The sequence below is a fragment of the Melospiza melodia genome, chromosome 2, assembly GCF_035770615.1.
Source record: "Melospiza melodia melodia isolate bMelMel2 chromosome 2, bMelMel2.pri, whole genome shotgun sequence".
NCBI lineage: Eukaryota > Metazoa > Chordata > Aves > Passeriformes > Passerellidae > Melospiza > Melospiza melodia.
The window spans coordinates 114,214,500-114,233,330 of NC_086195.1; the positions used below are offsets into that span (position 1 = coordinate 114,214,500).

General features: G+C 45.3%; 1 protein-coding gene across 3 annotated transcripts in view; it reads right to left on the reverse strand.

Annotated features, from left to right (window-relative positions):
* FGF14 (fibroblast growth factor 14) overlaps positions 1 to 18,182 on the reverse strand; it is a 382,414-nt gene extending 364,232 nt beyond the window's left edge. Inside the window, exon 1 of one of the 3 annotated variants that reach the window (XM_063149620.1) lies at positions 17,527 to 18,182. In XM_063149620.1, coding sequence (XP_063005690.1) covers positions 17,527 to 17,734 — 208 coding nt within the window. In that variant the 5' untranslated portion in view covers positions 17,735 to 18,182. The remainder of the gene's footprint in view (positions 1 to 17,526) is intronic. The other 2 variants (XM_063149617.1, XM_063149624.1) reach the window with 2 other exon arrangements.
* Positions 18,183 to 18,831: the final 649 nt, after the last annotated feature.

An 18,831-nucleotide genomic window follows, 5' to 3' on the forward strand; every position in this document is an offset into this window, starting at 1 on the left:
CACTGATAAAACTAGACAGTTGGGAAAGGCTGGTTAAGAAACTGAATGGTAATACAAATACAAAAACAAAATAGGCAAGTGGCATCTTCTACTTCATATTCTTGGTAACTAAATAGATCCTATTCATTAAATAATCATAGGGAAATTTTCTCCCCAAGACTCATCCAAGTCAAGGAAGTGTTCACAGTTATTTAAAAGACCTTTGGTCTGAAGCTGAAAGCTCCCAAACAAATGGAAATTTTCATAACACAGTTGATATTCCATAATACAACAACTAGGTCATGAGTCTTATCCCGCCACTAACATTACACCATACCTTTAAGAACATTTTGAGATCTGTTAACAGCAGAATGAGAATTTGTGTAATGTATTAACCTATTTATCAGATTATCACTAGAATCTTTCAACTAAAAATTGCCTGCAAAAGCCCAAAATCTAATTGAATCAGCATCCACTGAAAAATCCTTTGTGCTTTTTTGTACATGCCAAACCATGAAATATCAGGGTACCAAAATTGTTCTCTAAGAGCTATTTGTGCATCCATCATAAATATGACTAATTGGCTTCTGTTTAGACATTATCTTCTTAAACTTTCGTTACAGTATTGCCAAAAGTGGAGCAAAGTTGAGTGGACACAACTGAAATGCATGATGAAAAAGTACCAAAAAAAGAACTAAAAAAAAATGTCCTTTATTAAGTATAAACAGTCTCATGGTAGCCATGAGCAGGGAAGAGCAGGAAGGAAGAGGAATATACAGTCAGAGGAATACTGTCAGTATAGTATACAGAAGAGAAGAAGGGCTCTTTATAATGTAACAAGTTCTTTTTATCCCATTTTGAAGAAGAGAACTTCCAGTAATAAGACCCCAAAATTTTGATTCTCAGCCACAAAATGTGAAGCTCCTTTGCTGAACGTCTGCCTACCAGTGGATTTACTGGCTTTGTTCTTTCCTCCCTCTATTCCACTCACACAAATCCCTCTGCATACAGGCTGGACGGCACAGTGAGCAGATCTTGTGCTCTCTCTAGAGAAACTTCAGGAGCCTTTTCCCTCCCCATCTGTCATTCAAACACACCCTTACTTGTTCTGAGTGGATCTTGTTCTCAGAAGGGCAGTATTTCCCCCAGAGTACCATAAACTCAAAGTTCAAAACCTCTTGGCTCCTAAGGAAAAGGCTTCTCCTGTTAGGAACTATCTCCACACTGAAACTCATCAGGTGACAGGGCCACACACCATGCTCAAAAGATGGTCACTGCCACTAAGGTGCTGAAAGCTGTCTCTGGTTACTTCCTCTTGGCACTAAAGGAAAACAGGAGCAAAACCATGAGCTCTCTTATGGAGCAGAGCACAAGTGTCCAAGCTCTCAGACTTCTTTAAACCCATTACAGTTTAAAATACAGGGAAACACACAGTGCTGCTGAGGCTCTGCACTACAGCAAAGGATGTGAACTGACAGCAGCTTTGTGCTGTACTCACAGAAGCAGAGAGAGTGGTGAGGAAACTTTGCTACAAATCCCATCCCCAGGTGGAAAAATCTCCCCCCTCAGTGCTGTAAAGCAGGATTTTCCACTCTTTCTCTAATAAATTTGTTTGAAAGGAGGATGGGGACAGAGACAAAAGCAGAAGAAGGAGAATAAGTAGATGGACTGCAGTAGAGGTCATGGCACTGACAAAAATAATTTTCCCATGCTCATGTCTCCATCTCTGGAGCTATTCAAAACCTGACTGGACATGATCCGGGCAATCCACTCTAAAAGACCCTGTTTTAGCAGGGGAGTTAGATGATCTCCAGAGGTCCCTTCCAACCCCAACTGTTCTGTGATTCTATGTTCTCTGTGGGCTAAGAAAAGGAAATACAGCTTAAAGTGCTGTGTAACAGGATAATCTCTAATTAGGTAACTGCATCTAGGGGCAAGAACAATCTGCCCAGTCATTAACCATGGGATATTCTGACTGAAATGGTGCCTTTTAATAGGGTTATTACAGGAAATATAGGAGTAACAGCTAATTAATTATCTTGTAGCAAGAGTGGTAACAATTTGCCCAGAACAAAACAGAAAAATATAAGAGCTTGTAAAAATATCTGAGCTGAAAAGATTCAGCTCCATCCTCTTGCTATGAAAGCATTGGATGTGTGGAAAGTGCAGATACGAGTTGAGTATGCAAAGTGCCACATTCCAGACACTCCTACTTACTAGCACTAAGACAATAGTTAATGTAGAACTGCTCACCACTAATTTAAACAAATTGCATGTAATTGGTTCCTATAAACACCCCAGAAAACAGTTTCACTACCCCAGCTGCCTGTTTGATTGTATTCTCAGTTCAAAAGGCTTAGCACAGACTTGCAGAGGGTACCACGTTTAGGTATTACAGTTGTTTGGCTTTTTTGACCTCCTGGGTAAATATCTATGAAATTAAAGCAAGAATTGCTATATTTCGTTTCAGTGATGGAGCTTTATTTCTTAATAATGATTATTGCAGTCTACTGGGCAACATTTTACATACTGGCCTTTCCACCAGTGCTCTTTCAGAAGCTCTGTCTACTCACCACTGTATCAAACCTCAAAAGAATGAATATTTGTAGAACTGTTCTTCAAAAAGTACTGCTAAGACCTACCAATGTCACATATTTCTATACTATACTAGCCAGATCTTTCTGTGCTGGATTAAAAATTTTTTAAAAGCACCAACAAAAAAAACCCCAAACAAGCAAAACCCAAATAAAGAAAACCAAAACAAACAAACAAACAAACAAAACTTTTTTTAGATGGTAGCACTCTATCGGGGACTTAGGGCACTGTACATACCCCTGAGAGAGAAAACATTAGTGCCATGTACCAGGGACAAGGAGACTACCAGGTGACTCGCTTACTAATTTGTATACTGCAATGTAGGCAGTTTGAATTTTCATTCTCTGATATTCCTTTTTTTAGAAGTATTTTTCAAAAGGATTAGAACTTCCTGCCAAGTCAGCCTTTCATTTAATAAATTTGCTTCGAGGTCCTTCATTGAAGACAAATTGAGACTTCTGAAATCTATTTGTGTAACCTCCAGGTTGTTCTGGTTTTCACCATTGCCTGTACCTAACTGAGCAATGACAAAACCAAGAACTTTGGGATTCTGAGAAAAAGCTCCATTCTCTCTACAGGAAAACCCAAGAGAACCATGTTCACATGGAACATGAATTGCTGTTCAGTCTTGCTGTTCATTTGCTGCTTGTTCTATTTGTTTTCTCTAGACCTAGATTAGTTTGTTAACTAGATTAGTTAATGCCCTTGTGTGCAAACAGGGGAAGGCATGCTTGTTCTGCAAATTAGTCACTGTAAGATAAAATTACAAGAAGATGAAGCGGACTGAACCTGATGATGTAAGAATTATTCAAGTAATCATTCAAGTAATAGTACATTAAGGACAGAACTATTTAATCTGTACAAGAAAATTGTTGTCTTGCACAGAAACAGGGACCTTTCCTTAGAAAAGTCATGGAGTGGTGGATTACCAAGAAAGGATTTGAGTATTTAAATCTAGTTAGATTTTTAAAAGCACAAAACAATGTGCCAAGGCAAAAAAAAAAAATTTTTTTTCTTTTGTGAGAGCAAAGATCATTTACCACCGCAAGAATGGTGCCATGTTCTGGCCATGGAGAGAATGCTCCCTTTTTCCTCCTGTGAAACACATCTTCGGAGGTTTTTGATGACCGGAATATGACAGTGGAGCACTGCCATGTAAAGCAAATAGCAAGAAACTTCCTAGAACAAGGATTAAAGATGGTGCTTTCAATTAGCATGACAAAAGGGAAAAGCGCTATAAATACAGAGACACCAAAAAATTTAATTTCTCCAGCCTATAAGTAGGACTGAAAATAAGGTACTTTCACTCTTAGAGTTAGTTAGTCAGTTAGTTTGGCCCAAATTGTCTTAATTGCCAAGCCATACAAAAATTCCTAGCCATGCTACAGTAATGTTCTACTAACAGAAGAAACAGTTTCCAAGGTGCCTAGTACACTGAGAAGTATTTATACTGAAAGTCTTTCATTTCTCTATTTCTAAGAAGACTTCACTGGCTTAGAAGATTTGACTTGACTTCCAAATTCAGGGTGTTTAGAACAGCTTCAGAAATTACAGCTTTTTCTAACAAGCTAACAGGCTGAATACAGCCCCCCACTGTGCCTTATTTTAATGCAAAACATAATTGTGTCCCATCATAAGAGCTTTTCATAACTATTTTTATTGTGAGCAATGGAAACATAAAATTCTCTGCTAAATGCAACACCCTTCTTAGCCCCAAATTAAGCAGTGATACATGGGTTTTTTCAGATATTCAACTTGTAAAGGAACAGTCACCTTAAGGGGTCTTCAAGGGATACATGAGAAAAGAAGATTTTACTGCTTACATTCAATCTTTTCATATTTAGCATTAAATGCAAGAGTAAATATACCCTGTGCATCCTCACAGAGAAGAATCAAAGGACTCCAAGTGTCACAAACTGATTTTCCCTAAAATTGTTAAAAGAAAAACCACCCAACCAAAAACCATATGCAAACTGCTTTATGCGGTCTAATTTTCATTACTTTAAGAAAAACACACAAGTATTCTGGACCATACTGTCAGACTATAAGCCAGACCCTTTAAATTCATGGACTGTGACCAGATTTAGTCTGCCAACATATTTAAAGCATCAATAATCAGAAAAAAAAACTATTTCTTTACTCATCTCACAACTATATAAGGGAACAGAGCAACTGGTAGCCATGTAGGGAGAAATATATATCCTTAAATTAAAGGAAGATCAAGAATTATGTGCAGCAACAATGCAGGTTGATGCCCATGTAGCTCAGAAAATAGAAAGTGGGTGTGCAGTAAAACAACAGGTTACTGGGATGACTGAAAGTGCTGACAAGTTTTGTTGCACATGCTCACACAAATGAAGGGATGATTCCAAATAAGGTCAGGGAGAAGGAAAGGAAGTACAAGACAGTGAAGCAGAAGAAAAAAAAACAGATTTTATCCAGAGACAGAGGAAATTTCCTGTCCTTCAGCTCTTCCTTACCCTGGAACTCCATCTTTTTGTTGTGAAAGAGAGAAAAAGGAGGAGATATGTTCCTTTCCCTGGCAAGATTGAGCTTCCCTTCCTGCCTGGTTCATCCTCCTCAGAAACTCGCTATGATTCACTCCCTGCAGACTCAGGTCTCTGCTGCCGAGCTGCCAGACTTGCTCTCAAGCAGGTATCTCTGCTCTCCTTCCTCCACCAGCTTTGCACAAGGTCAACCAGGGCCCATAGGAAGCCCCTTTCTAGGTGCTCCTTCCTCAAAGGATGAAGCTGGGATTCATCCACTTTATAGAAGCTTTAATAACCCCTTAGCTGGTCCAGGACAGTGTTGTGCTGTTATTAGTCCAGGTACAGTTCCTCTCTGCAGCTGGGAGCACAAGTAAACCTCTACAAGCAGAGCTTGCCTTAACTTTCCTTACTGGGAGTGAAAGGCTTTTTCTGATCCTCTTTGGTTGTGTTCAGATTGTTAAATTAAAGTGCTAGAGCCCTAGTCATCCACACTCTTCCTCAAGACCCAGGCACCACCTCAGTGAGCTCTCTCCAAGCTAATCTGCCAGGGAGGGTGGAAACTGTAAGCGGTGTGGACATGAGCCAGCCAGAGCCATTTGGACTTGGATCAATCCCTGGCCCTTTTTAATTAAGCAATATAAATTCAGTCTTATGTTCCTGAACAACTAGGAGGAGTTTAAGGTGGGAGAATGGTATCAATGCCAAACTGAAGGTGGACAGTTCTTACTCACAATTCTGATTTGCCATCTGTTGATGAGAATAAGACTGGCTTTCCCTTCGAAGTTACTTTAAGACCTCCAGTGTAAGCTTTTTGATGCAGATTTGTGGTGATCTTCAAGGACTGAATGGCACCCAATATTCTTGACCTGTTTCACTGTGAACTTAATAAACTATTGGAATAAAAATGTAAATTAATACTGAACCTATAGTGCCTTCTTCTATGGTTCGTACAGACCCAGGACATGGTGTCTTGCACAAAGATTTACACAGCTTAAGATCCATGGAAGTACATACTCTGCATTTTAAAAGCTGTCCTGTAGAACAGTTTGGAGGGGGATAACACATTTCCTCTCCCCAGCAGTTGCTGTGGCAACCACCCAGGCCGTTTCAGTTTAGCTTGAGGGCCACCCTCAGGAGCTGACTCCTGTGCCACCGTCTCTCGTGCAGGGCAGCCAGCAGGTGCCAGCCCGGCAGCTGCAGCACGCGCAGGACTCCACACGCCCATGCAGGCCCAAAGCATGGAGGGCTGCCAGACAGGAGGCTCTCAGGGCATCCAGGAAGGCAGGAGGCCTGGACACAAGGTCACCCTGGAGGCCACTTATCCAGAGCTGGGCAGTGACAGCTGGTAGACTCAGGGGAGCGTGGGAGCACCTTCATTTATAATAGCAAAGCAATGTTTACAAGGATATTTCACCTTTAGCAAGATAGCTATAAATGGAATAAATTGAGAAAAGCCAGACTCTCAAATATAAAACTCTCTCTATGTCCTTGGAAAGAAACACTTCTAGAAATAGATGCTTTCCATGAAAAAGTCCTTAAATTTCAGATCTATTTGCTCTTCAATTGATAAATATCTTCAAGAATTTCTAAATTCTGCTTGCCTGTAGGACTCTGTATCACTAACCTGTCTAAATGACTACAGACTCCTTTAATCCCTTTATTATTTACTTCATAATTTCTTTTGTCATTCTGGTTTTTCATCTCCCTCTGAGAATAAGTGGGAGAGAGAGCATCCCACACTATTCATGTATCATCCACATAGCCCCTGATAAAAACTCATCTAATGCACTAACATCACATTCTGGCTTACTTTTGTTCTAACTTCAGCAAGTTCCACCCCCAAATTCTTAACCTACATATATGACTACAAGGGCTTAGTATTTATCTTCTCCTCATCTTCTGTCTTAAATCTATTAGCAGGTGTTCTTTTTGGCAGCAAACCGAGACCACAGTTACTCCAGACAGCCACTGAAATCCAAGGAAAAGGAGCTCCAGAAAACATAACAAACCCTTGTTTTGCTGTTACTCCTGATTCCTTTTTAAAAATATTTTAACCCAGACTGAACAAGGTACAGCTTATTTCTGCTTTAGTTATAAGGCCCAAAACTCCAACCTCCCTTTTCATTCAATGGCAGCTGGCACAACTGCAATAAAATCATTCTCATCCAGCATCTAAGAGAAACTTGGTAACCCTACAGTTTAAAGTACCATGATACTCGCCTTTATATACTTATGTTCAATTTTTTTTTCTCATTTTGCTTAAAGATTTTTTTTTTTTAAATGAGAGAACCATATTTATGTAACTATCTTGAGGAAAATCCTTAGAGAGTGCTTTCATCAATGGTGTATGGGAATGGTCAAAATCAACATCCATGATGTTGAAGTGCTAAGAAAGCCAATGTCTTCAATGACAGGCTTTCACAGAAAACTTTCAGCCAGGAGAGAATATCTTGCTGTGGCACACAGATCACTGGATTCATCTCCACTTCATGTCAGTAATGCTTCAGATACATCATTTCATATAAATTGCAAAGACAAATCAAAATGAGGAAAGACACTAGAACAGAAAATCACAATTCCTCTACTCCCACTTCTTTGGTTCAAATTTCTCCTACCACGAGCAAACTTATTTATTTTACCCAGATATGTATTACATAGAAAACTACAAAAGCTTTTTTTTCCTATATTTTCACTCTTCCACAAACATTATCTGAGTTTAAAGTCCAGTTTGAAAACAAAGTAAAATCACCTTCAAAAAATGTAGTTCTTCCATATATACACTACACAATGACCTATTTGCTGTAAAATAATCCCATACCGCTTTCTGATACCCTGTTCCATGGAAGAAACCATGCTACAAGTTTCAAAGGTAAGAGAACTCATCTATGCCATGTTTCAAAGCTCTGTGCATATAGCCAGAGCTCAAGAGTTCAGAACACAGAGTTTAGTGACACACAGCCACTGGCTCTGCTGCTAATGTCCCTGGTCAGCAGAAACCCTGGAGCATGTAGCACTAAAGAGGCATGTCACAATCCTTTCTCACAATCATGTCTCTAAGCCAGACCACCAAAAGTGAGCTCAAAGGTGAACAAGGTGAATCAAAAGTGAGCCAGATCCAAACCACAGGTCTTGCTTGTCCTGCTGAGGGTATGGACACACGGGGCATGCCTTGCATGCACACAGGTTTTGCAGTTCTCTGGAGTCTCTTCTGCTTGTGCCACGGCCACAAGCTTCAAGGAGATACAAAGCACCTAAGTGAACAGAAAAAGCCAGGACCTGGAACCAACTCCCCACCAACACAAATAAGAAATGCTCAGCAATAATATCCAGAAAATGTCCCTGGATGCTGAGGAGTCCTGCTTCAACAGCAGAATCTCACACAAACCATTTTATCCTCAAGCAAGCAATATCCTCAAATGATCCCCAAAACAAATGAAAAGGATAATATTTGTTATTAGGTCTTCTAAATCCTCTTGCTGATTTTACTGTCTTTTCCTAATCAATCACAGTTACTTTACAGCCTCTGCATTTCTTTATTTCTGCTATTGTTCTGTTACTGTAAATTAGCATCAAGTGGGAAAACAATGTATACAGCTCATGCCCAACAAAAAAAAGGGTAGTCCATCAGCCTACCCTTCATCCATCCTAAATACCTATTGTACCATTAATAAAATAAGCCTGTGCAGTTGTTCTGCTCATGGTCACTAGCTAATTATTCAAAGTGGTGGAGAGGACTTAAAAATATCTGAAAGAAATACAATTAAGGGCTACTTTTTCTGAAAGACCTTATCCAAAGTAAAAAGGTGATATGCTTGCACAAGGAGAAGGTGAAAAAACTCAAAGAGATGTGAGAGGCTATAATGGAGATGGCAGAGTTTGGGATGGATCAAGGTCACACTCATAGAGATAATAAATGTCTGAGTAAAGCCAGGAGACTAGCAAATGTTGGTTATGAAACTCTGTGTAACCAGATTTTTTGAAGCAGAAAGCCTCCTTCGCATGGGGGCAAACACAAAAAAAAAGAAAAAAGGATTTAAACAGCAAGTGACTAGGAAGAACTCTCTCAGGGGTGCAAAGCTTTACAAATTTTAATCCACCTGTTAGTGCTACTTTAAAATATGGATTTTAGTGAAAGAGTCCAAGCCACAAAATTGCACCTGGGTTTTAGGCACCCTAAAGGTAGCTCACATTTGAGATCTTTGGTTGGTCTCCTAGTGAGATAATCTGCCTACATCACATTTAGGTTCAGTTTCTCAGAAACTATTAGCTGTCTGGGTTTGACTTGCAATTTCCAGTTCCAAGAAAATCAAAACTGTAAAGTGGCTCTTTGTGTCATAAGTACTACAAATTAATAGGGACTATTATTAATTTAATCCTTGTTAAGATATTCCTGATAGGTTACTCTATAAGATACTACTGTATTGATGATTTTACTGATTTTTTTAAGCATTTCCCTGAGCTATAATTTTTCCACATCTTTTCCCACATCTTTTTTTTTAATGTATTTTCCACTGTGTTTTGCACTGGTAGCTCCACTTCATTCAATGTCAATAAATGTACCTCTGATATGTGCAGAAACTACTGAGCAATTGTAGTGCTGTATAGTACACTTCTTTAATGAGAAGCATGAACGGGGAACTGTTTAATCTGGACATTTTGTTTGATTGTAGAGGGACATGCTTAGAAATACATTTACTGAAAGAGTAACAAGTCTGGCAAACTTGCCTTCTTTAAATTAGCATTTTCTTCTCAAACTTCATTAAAGGGCAATCAAACTCCTGCCTATTTCCTTTGCTAGCATTGGTGAGAAGCAAGAGATTTATATGTAAACAGAAGTCTGCTTTTATACACAACCTGTCTCTCCTGTTTAAACCATTCAACAACAGTACGAAATTCTAGTTTTCAGGCACGCTAGAGCTTAATTCCTTAAAAGCTTCTTCAAGAGAGTAATATTCCACTTGTTCCCTCAAGAGAAAGCAGGGAAAAGATGCCCTTTTCAGGACATACTTCCTTATCCCATAGGCCTAGAAAATCCATAGAAATTACCTTCTTTTAGCTGGACAAAAGCAGCACATGCAAAGGGATGTGTGAGCTGCTACCTTATTTTTGTCCTCCTAAGCCAAAGATATCCTATACCCACAGCAAAGGCAAGTTATACTGCACAGGAACCAAGATGATAGAAATGTCCAGGATTTCAGGACAGCTCAAGGAAGGAAAATGCACCATGAAAGAAGTGTTTTTCACCTGAAAAGCTCTCCATAATCACTAATCACAAACACAGAGCAGGAATAGCAATGTTAGCCTCTGTTTTTCAACAGAAGAACCAAGGAGTATCCAAAGAAAGTGCAAACCCCTGCACATCCTTTCCACACAGCACGTGGTTATGTAGAGCTCACTGCTATGCAAAGTTTTTTGATGCCCAAAATAGAAATGCTGTTTGATAACTGAGGTTGTGTAGCTCTTTCAGAAGCTGCTACACACAGTGACCTGAATACAAGCTCCAACTTCACAGTCCAGTGACAGCTGAAAACTGTCACAGCTGATAGATGAGGGGAAGGATCAAACCCAAAGATTTGCCCATGTCTTGTGTTTTTTTCTTACACCACCTAATGCCCAGAGATGGAGACAGGACAGGACCAACAGCTAAGGCACAAATCCTGCACATTCTGTATCCTCACTATGTTCTTATCTTTCTACATGACAAAGCCATACACAAAAAAACATGGATGACACAATGAATTTCAGTGAAAAGTGAAGTATATTCCTCTCTCAGCTCTGTAAAATACAGGCCTTTTGGGAATCTCCTTAGGACAATGTTTTCATAGAGGATTACAGTTTATTTGTATCACTGTCCTCGAGCAAAAGTCAAAAATTCCAATGGAATTAAAATGTTTAACCTTGGCTTGAGTCTACTGTCTGATAGGACCAGGTTCATTTTAGTGCCACAAAAAGATTAAGCCAAGTAATTTCCAAGACAGTTCCTACTGTATGCAAGGGCTAAACTCGTTCAGTGCAACTCCACATGCTGTTTCCAGTTAAAAGTCAAATAAGCAGGTGTCAGAGTGAAAAGACAAAATACAGATATTAAAATTAGACTATCAATTTCTGCCAGCAACTATGTGCTACCTATTGTTATTTGACCCACACCACCATTCAATATTAACTCAAAAGCTACTAAAATGTTTATTATGTTCACCCCAGTCCAGTACCTAAACTAGTCATTGAATTTTACTGCAGAAGGTGTTATTAATCTGGCTTGTGCATTGAATATTACTACAGACATTATTATTCTGACTTCTTGATACAGTTTCTTCAGCAACTGTTTACTTTCCTTGTAACTATTAAACATGAATGCTTCTAACAGCATTTGCTACAAATATACCAAACCTGCATTCCATGTATCCATTAAATACCTTTCACTTGATGTTTTTTGAGGTTTTGGCCTCAAAAAGTTCTTCTCCAGAGTCAATGTGCTCCTGTTTTGGATAACAGCTTAGTTAATTATTCACACACACTATTTTTATTTGTTGCAGAGTATATTTAAAAGAATATACATGGCTTACATTTCGCTCGCCGTGTGTTCAGTCCATCATGGTACCAAGCACCATCAGTTCCTTTTGCAATTATTATTTTCAGTACTTCTGGGTGGATCTACTGTAAAGATTCACTTCAAGAGCACAATAATTTATTTTTCTTTAATAGCCAGTCTAAAGATGAATGCACTCTTTTAAGCACTTTATTATATGGTCTCCAAAGAAAATATTTTCTTCCTGGCTTAATTTGCTGTGACAATGGAAGTACACTCTGTGCAAGAAGGGGGCTCTTCCTGAACTAAACTTGGGTGCAATCTGACAAAGTTTATTCCCAAGTAAGCTGCTCTCCTACTGCATACACATATAAACTCTGTACACTGGCAAGTAGCTCTTGGATACATTAATTGTACATCAAGCCACGTGCTACATCTCAGCAATTTTTTTCACAACAGACATTGTAAAGTTTTATGATCGCTCGATGTTTTGTTACTCAGTGAGTTGTTCGGTAAACTAGTAATTTATCTTTGAAAAGCTATCATTCACTGAAACGTGAAAAACAAACAAAAGGGCCAACAGCACGCCTGTGCAATGTTCAGAAATTGCCTGCAACTTCTAACAAGCAGGAAGGGAAGGCATAAGTAAGTAATAGTGTGACCAAAATCACAAAAGCCCTCTAAACCAGAACTTGGTATAGATACAAATCACTGCTCCCCAAGCAACAAGACCTTCCTTGACTGAGTGGAACATGCTCCAGCAGGACTCCCTGTTTAGAGGCACATTTGGCAAACATCTGTAAATATTCTGTTGAATTGGCACACAACCACTTCATTTACCCATCTGCAACCTAGACTCAGAGGATTTTATCCTAAATGTTGACTGTTCCTATGGAAACCTCAGTAGTGACCCCACCAGCTACAAAATGCACCCTCAGAGTCAGTGTAAGGGCCCAATTCCCATCTTTTTAGATTTATGAAGTCCTCTTGAAAAACTGTTTTCCAATTTCAAGCAACTCTCTCATCTCCAGATTATATTTTTACAGTCATTCACTGGACAGAAAATCTTTACAAAGGGACAAATTCAGAATGTCTAAATCATTCATTTTTTTAGATTTGAAGTCAATAGGAATTTTAGCTTAAAATTAATATACTTAATATAATCCGAGAAGGTTAAGTACAATAAACATCAAGCTCAAATGAAAAAGCATACACATAAATATTTAAACCAATGATATCTGTAAATACATTTTTTGCATTTTCCTTAAGCCTAAGTCATCCTTTTTATATTTGAATTCATTTATAAATGGCCTGTCATTAGCAGACATTGAACTAGGTGCAAACATTTTATTACAGTAGGGAGATGCATGAGCAGGCATAAATTTCACCCCTTAATAAGTAGAGTATGCAATTTAATTTGATCAAGAATAATTAAATTTGTACAAATTCAGGAAATGTATTCCAGAGAGGACAAAACTTCAATAGGTGAAATACATGTAAATAGGCAGTTTTACATTTGAGCAAGAGAAACAGACCATGCCTCAATTCCCACCACAGGAATTACAGTATTTAAGCACTCAGAGCTGCTTTTAGAAGCTACATGAGAGAAACTTCAAGGACCTGATCCCACAGCTCTTACTGTCTTTGTCTTTTGGTGGGAGGTTTCTTTTCTATGAGTAAGGAAAGCAGTGGGGAGGCCAAATTTTTTCAGAATTCAGATAAAGACACATACCTACTGTATATTTTATGGGCAGGACACAAGCTTCCATTTCAAACAGATCCTCACATGGCTGTGCTTAGAAACTTTTTCAAAATTATTAGCAACCAGGAAATACTAGACAAGCTATTTCATGGAGTAGGAAATTAACATGGGACTATGCAGAGATTCCTGTTCAGCTGCAGCCCAGATTTCAGACTTGCTGCTTTTAAAACAAGTTTTATATTTGAAATTGATGTGAGATTGATACTAATTTCCTAAATGAAATCCTCCATCAGTAATGTATTTACAGTAATGCCAATTGCCATCTACTCTCCTGTCAACATCCCTGACTGTGTTGGAGAGATGTTTCTCCTTGGGAGTGAATGGAGAGAAACCTGATCCATCCTCTGTCTGCTGGGCTGCCACCAGGAGTGAAATGTGATAGCAATTCCCACCATGGGGGCATCTCGTACTCCAGCCAACACGCCTCCCGTGGGCACCCAAACAGCTGGCATTTGGCAAAAAAAAAATCTATTCACTGCTGGACTTGCTTCAAAAAGCAGCCAGAGATAATCTCCTTTCCCACTTCTCCTCAGGCCCCAAATTCTCCCCATGACTTTGCCATTCCCTAGCTGAAGATACTCCCTTTGGAGGCTGGGGATGGTGGTGGGAAAGCCAGGAGGAGAGTGTCTTATTATAACAAGCCTTGGTTCGGGACTTATGGTTTGGAGCAGTTTTTAACTATTTGTCAGAAAAAGTCCCTTTGGTCTTGCACTTTTTAAAGTCCCCTCTGTGTGTATGACAAGCAGGAAGGGCAGAGTTAGACAGAAATAATTGCCAAAGCAAGTGAGGCCCAGGGAACCTGACACATGGCAAACATTTTCACCAGAGACAGAACACTGCAGATATGTGGGGCTTCACTGATTTTAGCACCATTACACTGAGGCACATCCAAAAACATTCAGTGGCTGAAAACAAAGCCACATCTATTGATTCCCAAAGTTCTTCTCCTCACGAAGAAATGTGAAGAGGTAAATAACTGCAGCAATCAAACGCAGCTCCTCTATCGAGGATATCAAATCTGAAACCAAGGGGTTTCAGCCAAGCATAAAACCAAAGCCTCCTGATGCAACCCTGCCCGAGACTTACACACAGCCCTTCGGACTCCCCATCCCTCCCTGCCGCACTTGTGCCCGTGTCCGCAGCTCCGACCGGAGCCGGTACCGGGGCGAGGCCCCCGGGCACGGCAGGGGAGCCCGGGAGGGGGTCCGCACATGGAGGGGAGGCTGCGGCCAGCGGTGGGGAGAAAACGCAAAGCAGAGAACATTTGGAAAAGAGCCACCCAGTCCCGTCTCTGGAAATAGACCAGCTCTAGGAAGGGACCAAAAAAAAAAAAAAAAAAAGTGTAGCAGGCCGAAAATAGCTAAATAAACCGCAATTACAGCCAGCGTTAGTTGCCTAACCTGCTGGATTTTCTGCACGGTTGGATCAGCGGCAGATGCTCGCTCATTTGATGACTTTTGAGACTGAAAAGCCCAGCGGGTCCCGGAAAGTTTGGCGGCACGGGGGCGGGGGGCGGTATCGGACCGTGCCGAGCGGGGATGGGGTCAGCGAGCTGCCGCAGAGGGGGAGCCGCTCCCACGGCCCCCGGGCCAGGACGGGCATCGCGGCCCCGCTCCCGCGCTCGCCCCCGGCCCGAGCGGAGATGATCTGCCGTCAGAGCAACAGCGCCTGTGACCGAGCGCCCAGCTAATCCGGCCAAGCGGATTATTAGCCTCCTCAGACACGGAGCCGCAGCTCGGCGCTCCCGGAGCGGAGTGCCAGCACGGGCCGTGCGGCTCGGCCGGGCTCGGCGTCCCGGCGGCTCTGACGGGACCAAGTGGGAGCGGAGCGGAGCAGCGCGGACTGTGCGGGCGGGCAGCGACCCCGCGGACCCGGCCGGAGCCGTAGCACCCGCCAGGGCCCCACTCCGCGCCCCCTGCCCGCTCCCCCTGCCCGCCTCGCTCGCTCAGACGAGCCGCCCCCACTCCTTCAGAAGAGGGGCTCAGCCCTCCTCGGGCCAGGGCAGCCCTCGGCAGGCAGGGTGGCGGCGGGGGCAGTGCCGCTCCTGCCAGCCAAATCCACTCGTCGTCCCATGCAGAGGGAGCAGGGAAGTGCGGCAAAGTCCCCGGGGAGGTGGAAAGCTGTGCCGCGTTTGCCTGGCACTCCGAGGGACACAACTCGGCTTCAGGGGCCGATATCCTGACGGCCTGCCCTCCGCAAGGAAAGGACACGAATATTCAGGGGTGGACCAGAGTGTGTGTGTGTGCGGAGGGGCACACGCCTCACCCCCCGGCATGCAAACTGAAAGGCCTAGAAACCACCAGCCCTCGTTCTGCCCCTGCCGCCCCCCCTCCAAATCCCTTCCTCAGGAGCATCGCCGCTTGCCCAGAGCGCCACGGCACTGGAGCCGCCCCCCCGGGCTGGGAGCGACGGCAGCGGGCAGGGCAGGCAGGGCCACGCCGCCGCTCTCCCCGTCCCCGCGGTCACGGCCCCTGCGTGCGCGGCCCGGGCAGGCGGAGGGGCATCCCCAGGGGCTGCGAGAGGGTGCTCGGTCCTGACCCGGTCTGGCCCATCCCGCCCGGGGGGGCACACGGCTAGGAAGTGGCCCCCGGCTGGTTGCAGTGCTAAGGGACGAGTGAAGCGAAGGGCACTTAGCGGGAGGCTGAGCGCAGCCTCCGGCGGGGCATTTCAGCCTCTTTGGTATGCTAAGTGGCTGCTTTTCACTGCTGCGGCAGCGGCGGGGGGGAAAAGGGGCGAGACGAGCTGGCAAACGGAAGCCGGGGGCGGGGAAGGGTAAATCCGCCGAGGTGCCCACCTCGACTCTGCCCCGGACCTGGGCTGAGCAAAGCAGCAGCCGGCAGCCCGGCTGCCTTTGAGGAGAGGGGTGCGGGCTGCCAGGGCTGCTGCTTGTTGATGTTGGGGTGTCAGGCAACGAGAGCCTATGATCTACTACACTGCAGTGCCAGCGTCAGGATCCTCCTGCTCGGGAGCTGCCACTGCAGGGCAGCCGGCACACACACACACACCAGCGCGCACACACGGCATCCCTCCCCGCGCAGCCCGGGCTCCGGCGGCTCTCGCAGCCTCCCCAGGCACGCAAGTGCTTGCAGACAACCTGCCGGCCGGGGCGAGCGAGCAAGGCGGCGGGGGGGACCAGAGGCCGGCGGGAAGGGCCGGCGTCTCCCCAGAAAAGCTGCCGGCTCCCCCGCTCGCCGAGCATCCCTTCTCGCCCACCTTGCTCGCCAAGCCGCGGGCTTGGCCGCACGGACGCCCCGAGCAAGAGGGATGCAACAGCAGCAGCGTGACCCCCAGGGACCAGGCGGCCCAGAGCACCTGCATTTGCATTTCTTATGTAATGTACTGCAAGTTTCCCCCTCGGAGCCGGGCTGAACCGAAGCGCATGATCCCGGCTGCCAGGCAGACATAGAGGCGGACGCAGAGACACCGGTGTGTGGCACAGAGGGGTCATCCCGGCAGCGAGAGGCGGAGGAGCGGCACAGCCGACCCGGCGGTGCTGCTGCTGCTGCCACTCGGCATAGCTGGCTGAGTTGCCGTCTGGGCACAAGCCCCAAGAAAGTGTCCATCCCTTTCCTCACCGCCCTCCACCCTCCCGGCCTTGAGTGCCGAGGGTGAGTGGTAACGGGGAGCCCCCAGGCCGCGGGAGGGGGTGTCTGGCTTGACTTTAGAGAGCCGAGCGAGGCGGTGGGTGGGTGTGTGTGGGTGTGGGGTGACATACTGCAAGCTATTCAGAAAGTGCCGTGCAGGACGCCAGCCCCGGCACACTCGCCCACCGCAGGCAGGGCCGGCTAACACCAGCACAGGAGAGGCGGTCTCCTCTTCCCAAAACTGACTGACTGGGGGGCTTCCGCGGTCGGGAGTGGGGGGCTCCACCACCTTCCCCACAAGAAGGGTACTGATGTAAAAGTTTCCTCCTTGGAAATAGCACATAGGAACTAGGAGATGCCGGCTGGGCGAGGGTCGCCTTTGATTTTATTTTTTTACCCCTTTTCGGTGGTGACAGGGGCTGAAGCTAATACAAACCGCTCCTTGCTTATTCATACACGTATGCACATGCATGTCCGTGCTGGCCTCGATATATCCCCCCTTCTCCCCTCAGCAGGATTGCAGATCTACCTCGGCGAGCAACAGACAGGGTAGCATTAAAGAAAAACAACGCATTGCAATGGATTGCTTACCAGTTGGGTTCTTGTTTTTCTTAAGACTCTTGCCACAAAGACACTGCAGCATATGCGATCCTTTGCTGAAAATGTTCCAAAGAAACCACATTGATTTGGGCGAAAAGCAATCCAGCAGCTTATACACCCTGAGAAAGAAGAGATCCTTGTGGTTGCATAATAATAAATTGAGATCAGTTCTCCTGAAGAGGGGCACCAGTTTTATCATAGAAAAAGCGATTATATTCCGATCTTCTCCCAGTTTTTTTTCCTCACGTGGTATATTTCTTTGAGACTTTTCAACGGATGCTTTTTTTTCAGCCAGGCTGAACGGTTGTTCCCCCTAGACCAACAGTGAATTATAACCAAAAGCGTGGAGAGCAAATATAAGGAATCCCTTTTTTCAGCGTGAAGCCAAACGAAAAGTAAGGTAGTGAAATCCCAGCCGAGGCCAAAACCTCATCGGAGACACCGGCAAAACGCGGAAGAAAGATCCCCAGAGAGAAAACCATAGCCTGGTACTTGACTGCTAGGAGGATGGGTGGATCTGCAGAACAAAAGCCACGGCAGGATCCATCCTACTGAACGACTGCCATTGTGCAGCCCCGCGGCGGGAGAGCGCACCGCCAGCACCCGGCGCAGCCCGGCTGAGGCGCAGAGAGCGCTGCCGGCCGCGGGCGCGGACCCCGCCCGCAGCCGCCGCCGATGCCCCGCAGCCCCCGCCGCCGCCCCGCGACGCCGCCCGCCCTCGCCCGCGCGGGCCGCTCGCCTCCGGCCCCGGCTGCCGCTGCGCCCGCTCCGCCGCGCAGGAGGCAGCACCCCCGCCCCGCGCCGCCCGCCCGCCGCAGCCTCGGCGCCCAGTCGCCGGCGGGCGCCGGGGGAGGAGCAGCCGCCGAGCCCCGCCGGCCCCGATCGCCGTCACGTAGCCACGTGCGGCCCGGCCCGGCCCGGCACCGCCCGCGGGCAGCACGGGTGGGCTGCCCCGGGCCGGCCGCCCAGCGCGCACCCCTCGCCCGGAGCGCCCCGGGCCCTGAAATCCGTCCCTCCCCCGAGCGTGGCTCTTGCCCGTCTCGGCCACGCCGTGGTCTCAACGGCCAGGAATGACCAAGGCGGTCGCGAACTGAATAAATCAGCCCGAGAGGGGTGTTTCTTTCTGCAACCTGCTGGCACCGGACCTAGAGAGTGTCCTGGTGAGATCTGGGGTTGCCCCAGCAGGGGCAAGCACCCTGTGTCTCACGGTGTGATGATGCCATGAGCGGTGGAGTCCTGGGCCGGGAGTGGGGTTCCCGAGTACCACAAATGCCCAGAGAGGCAGTGCTAACACAA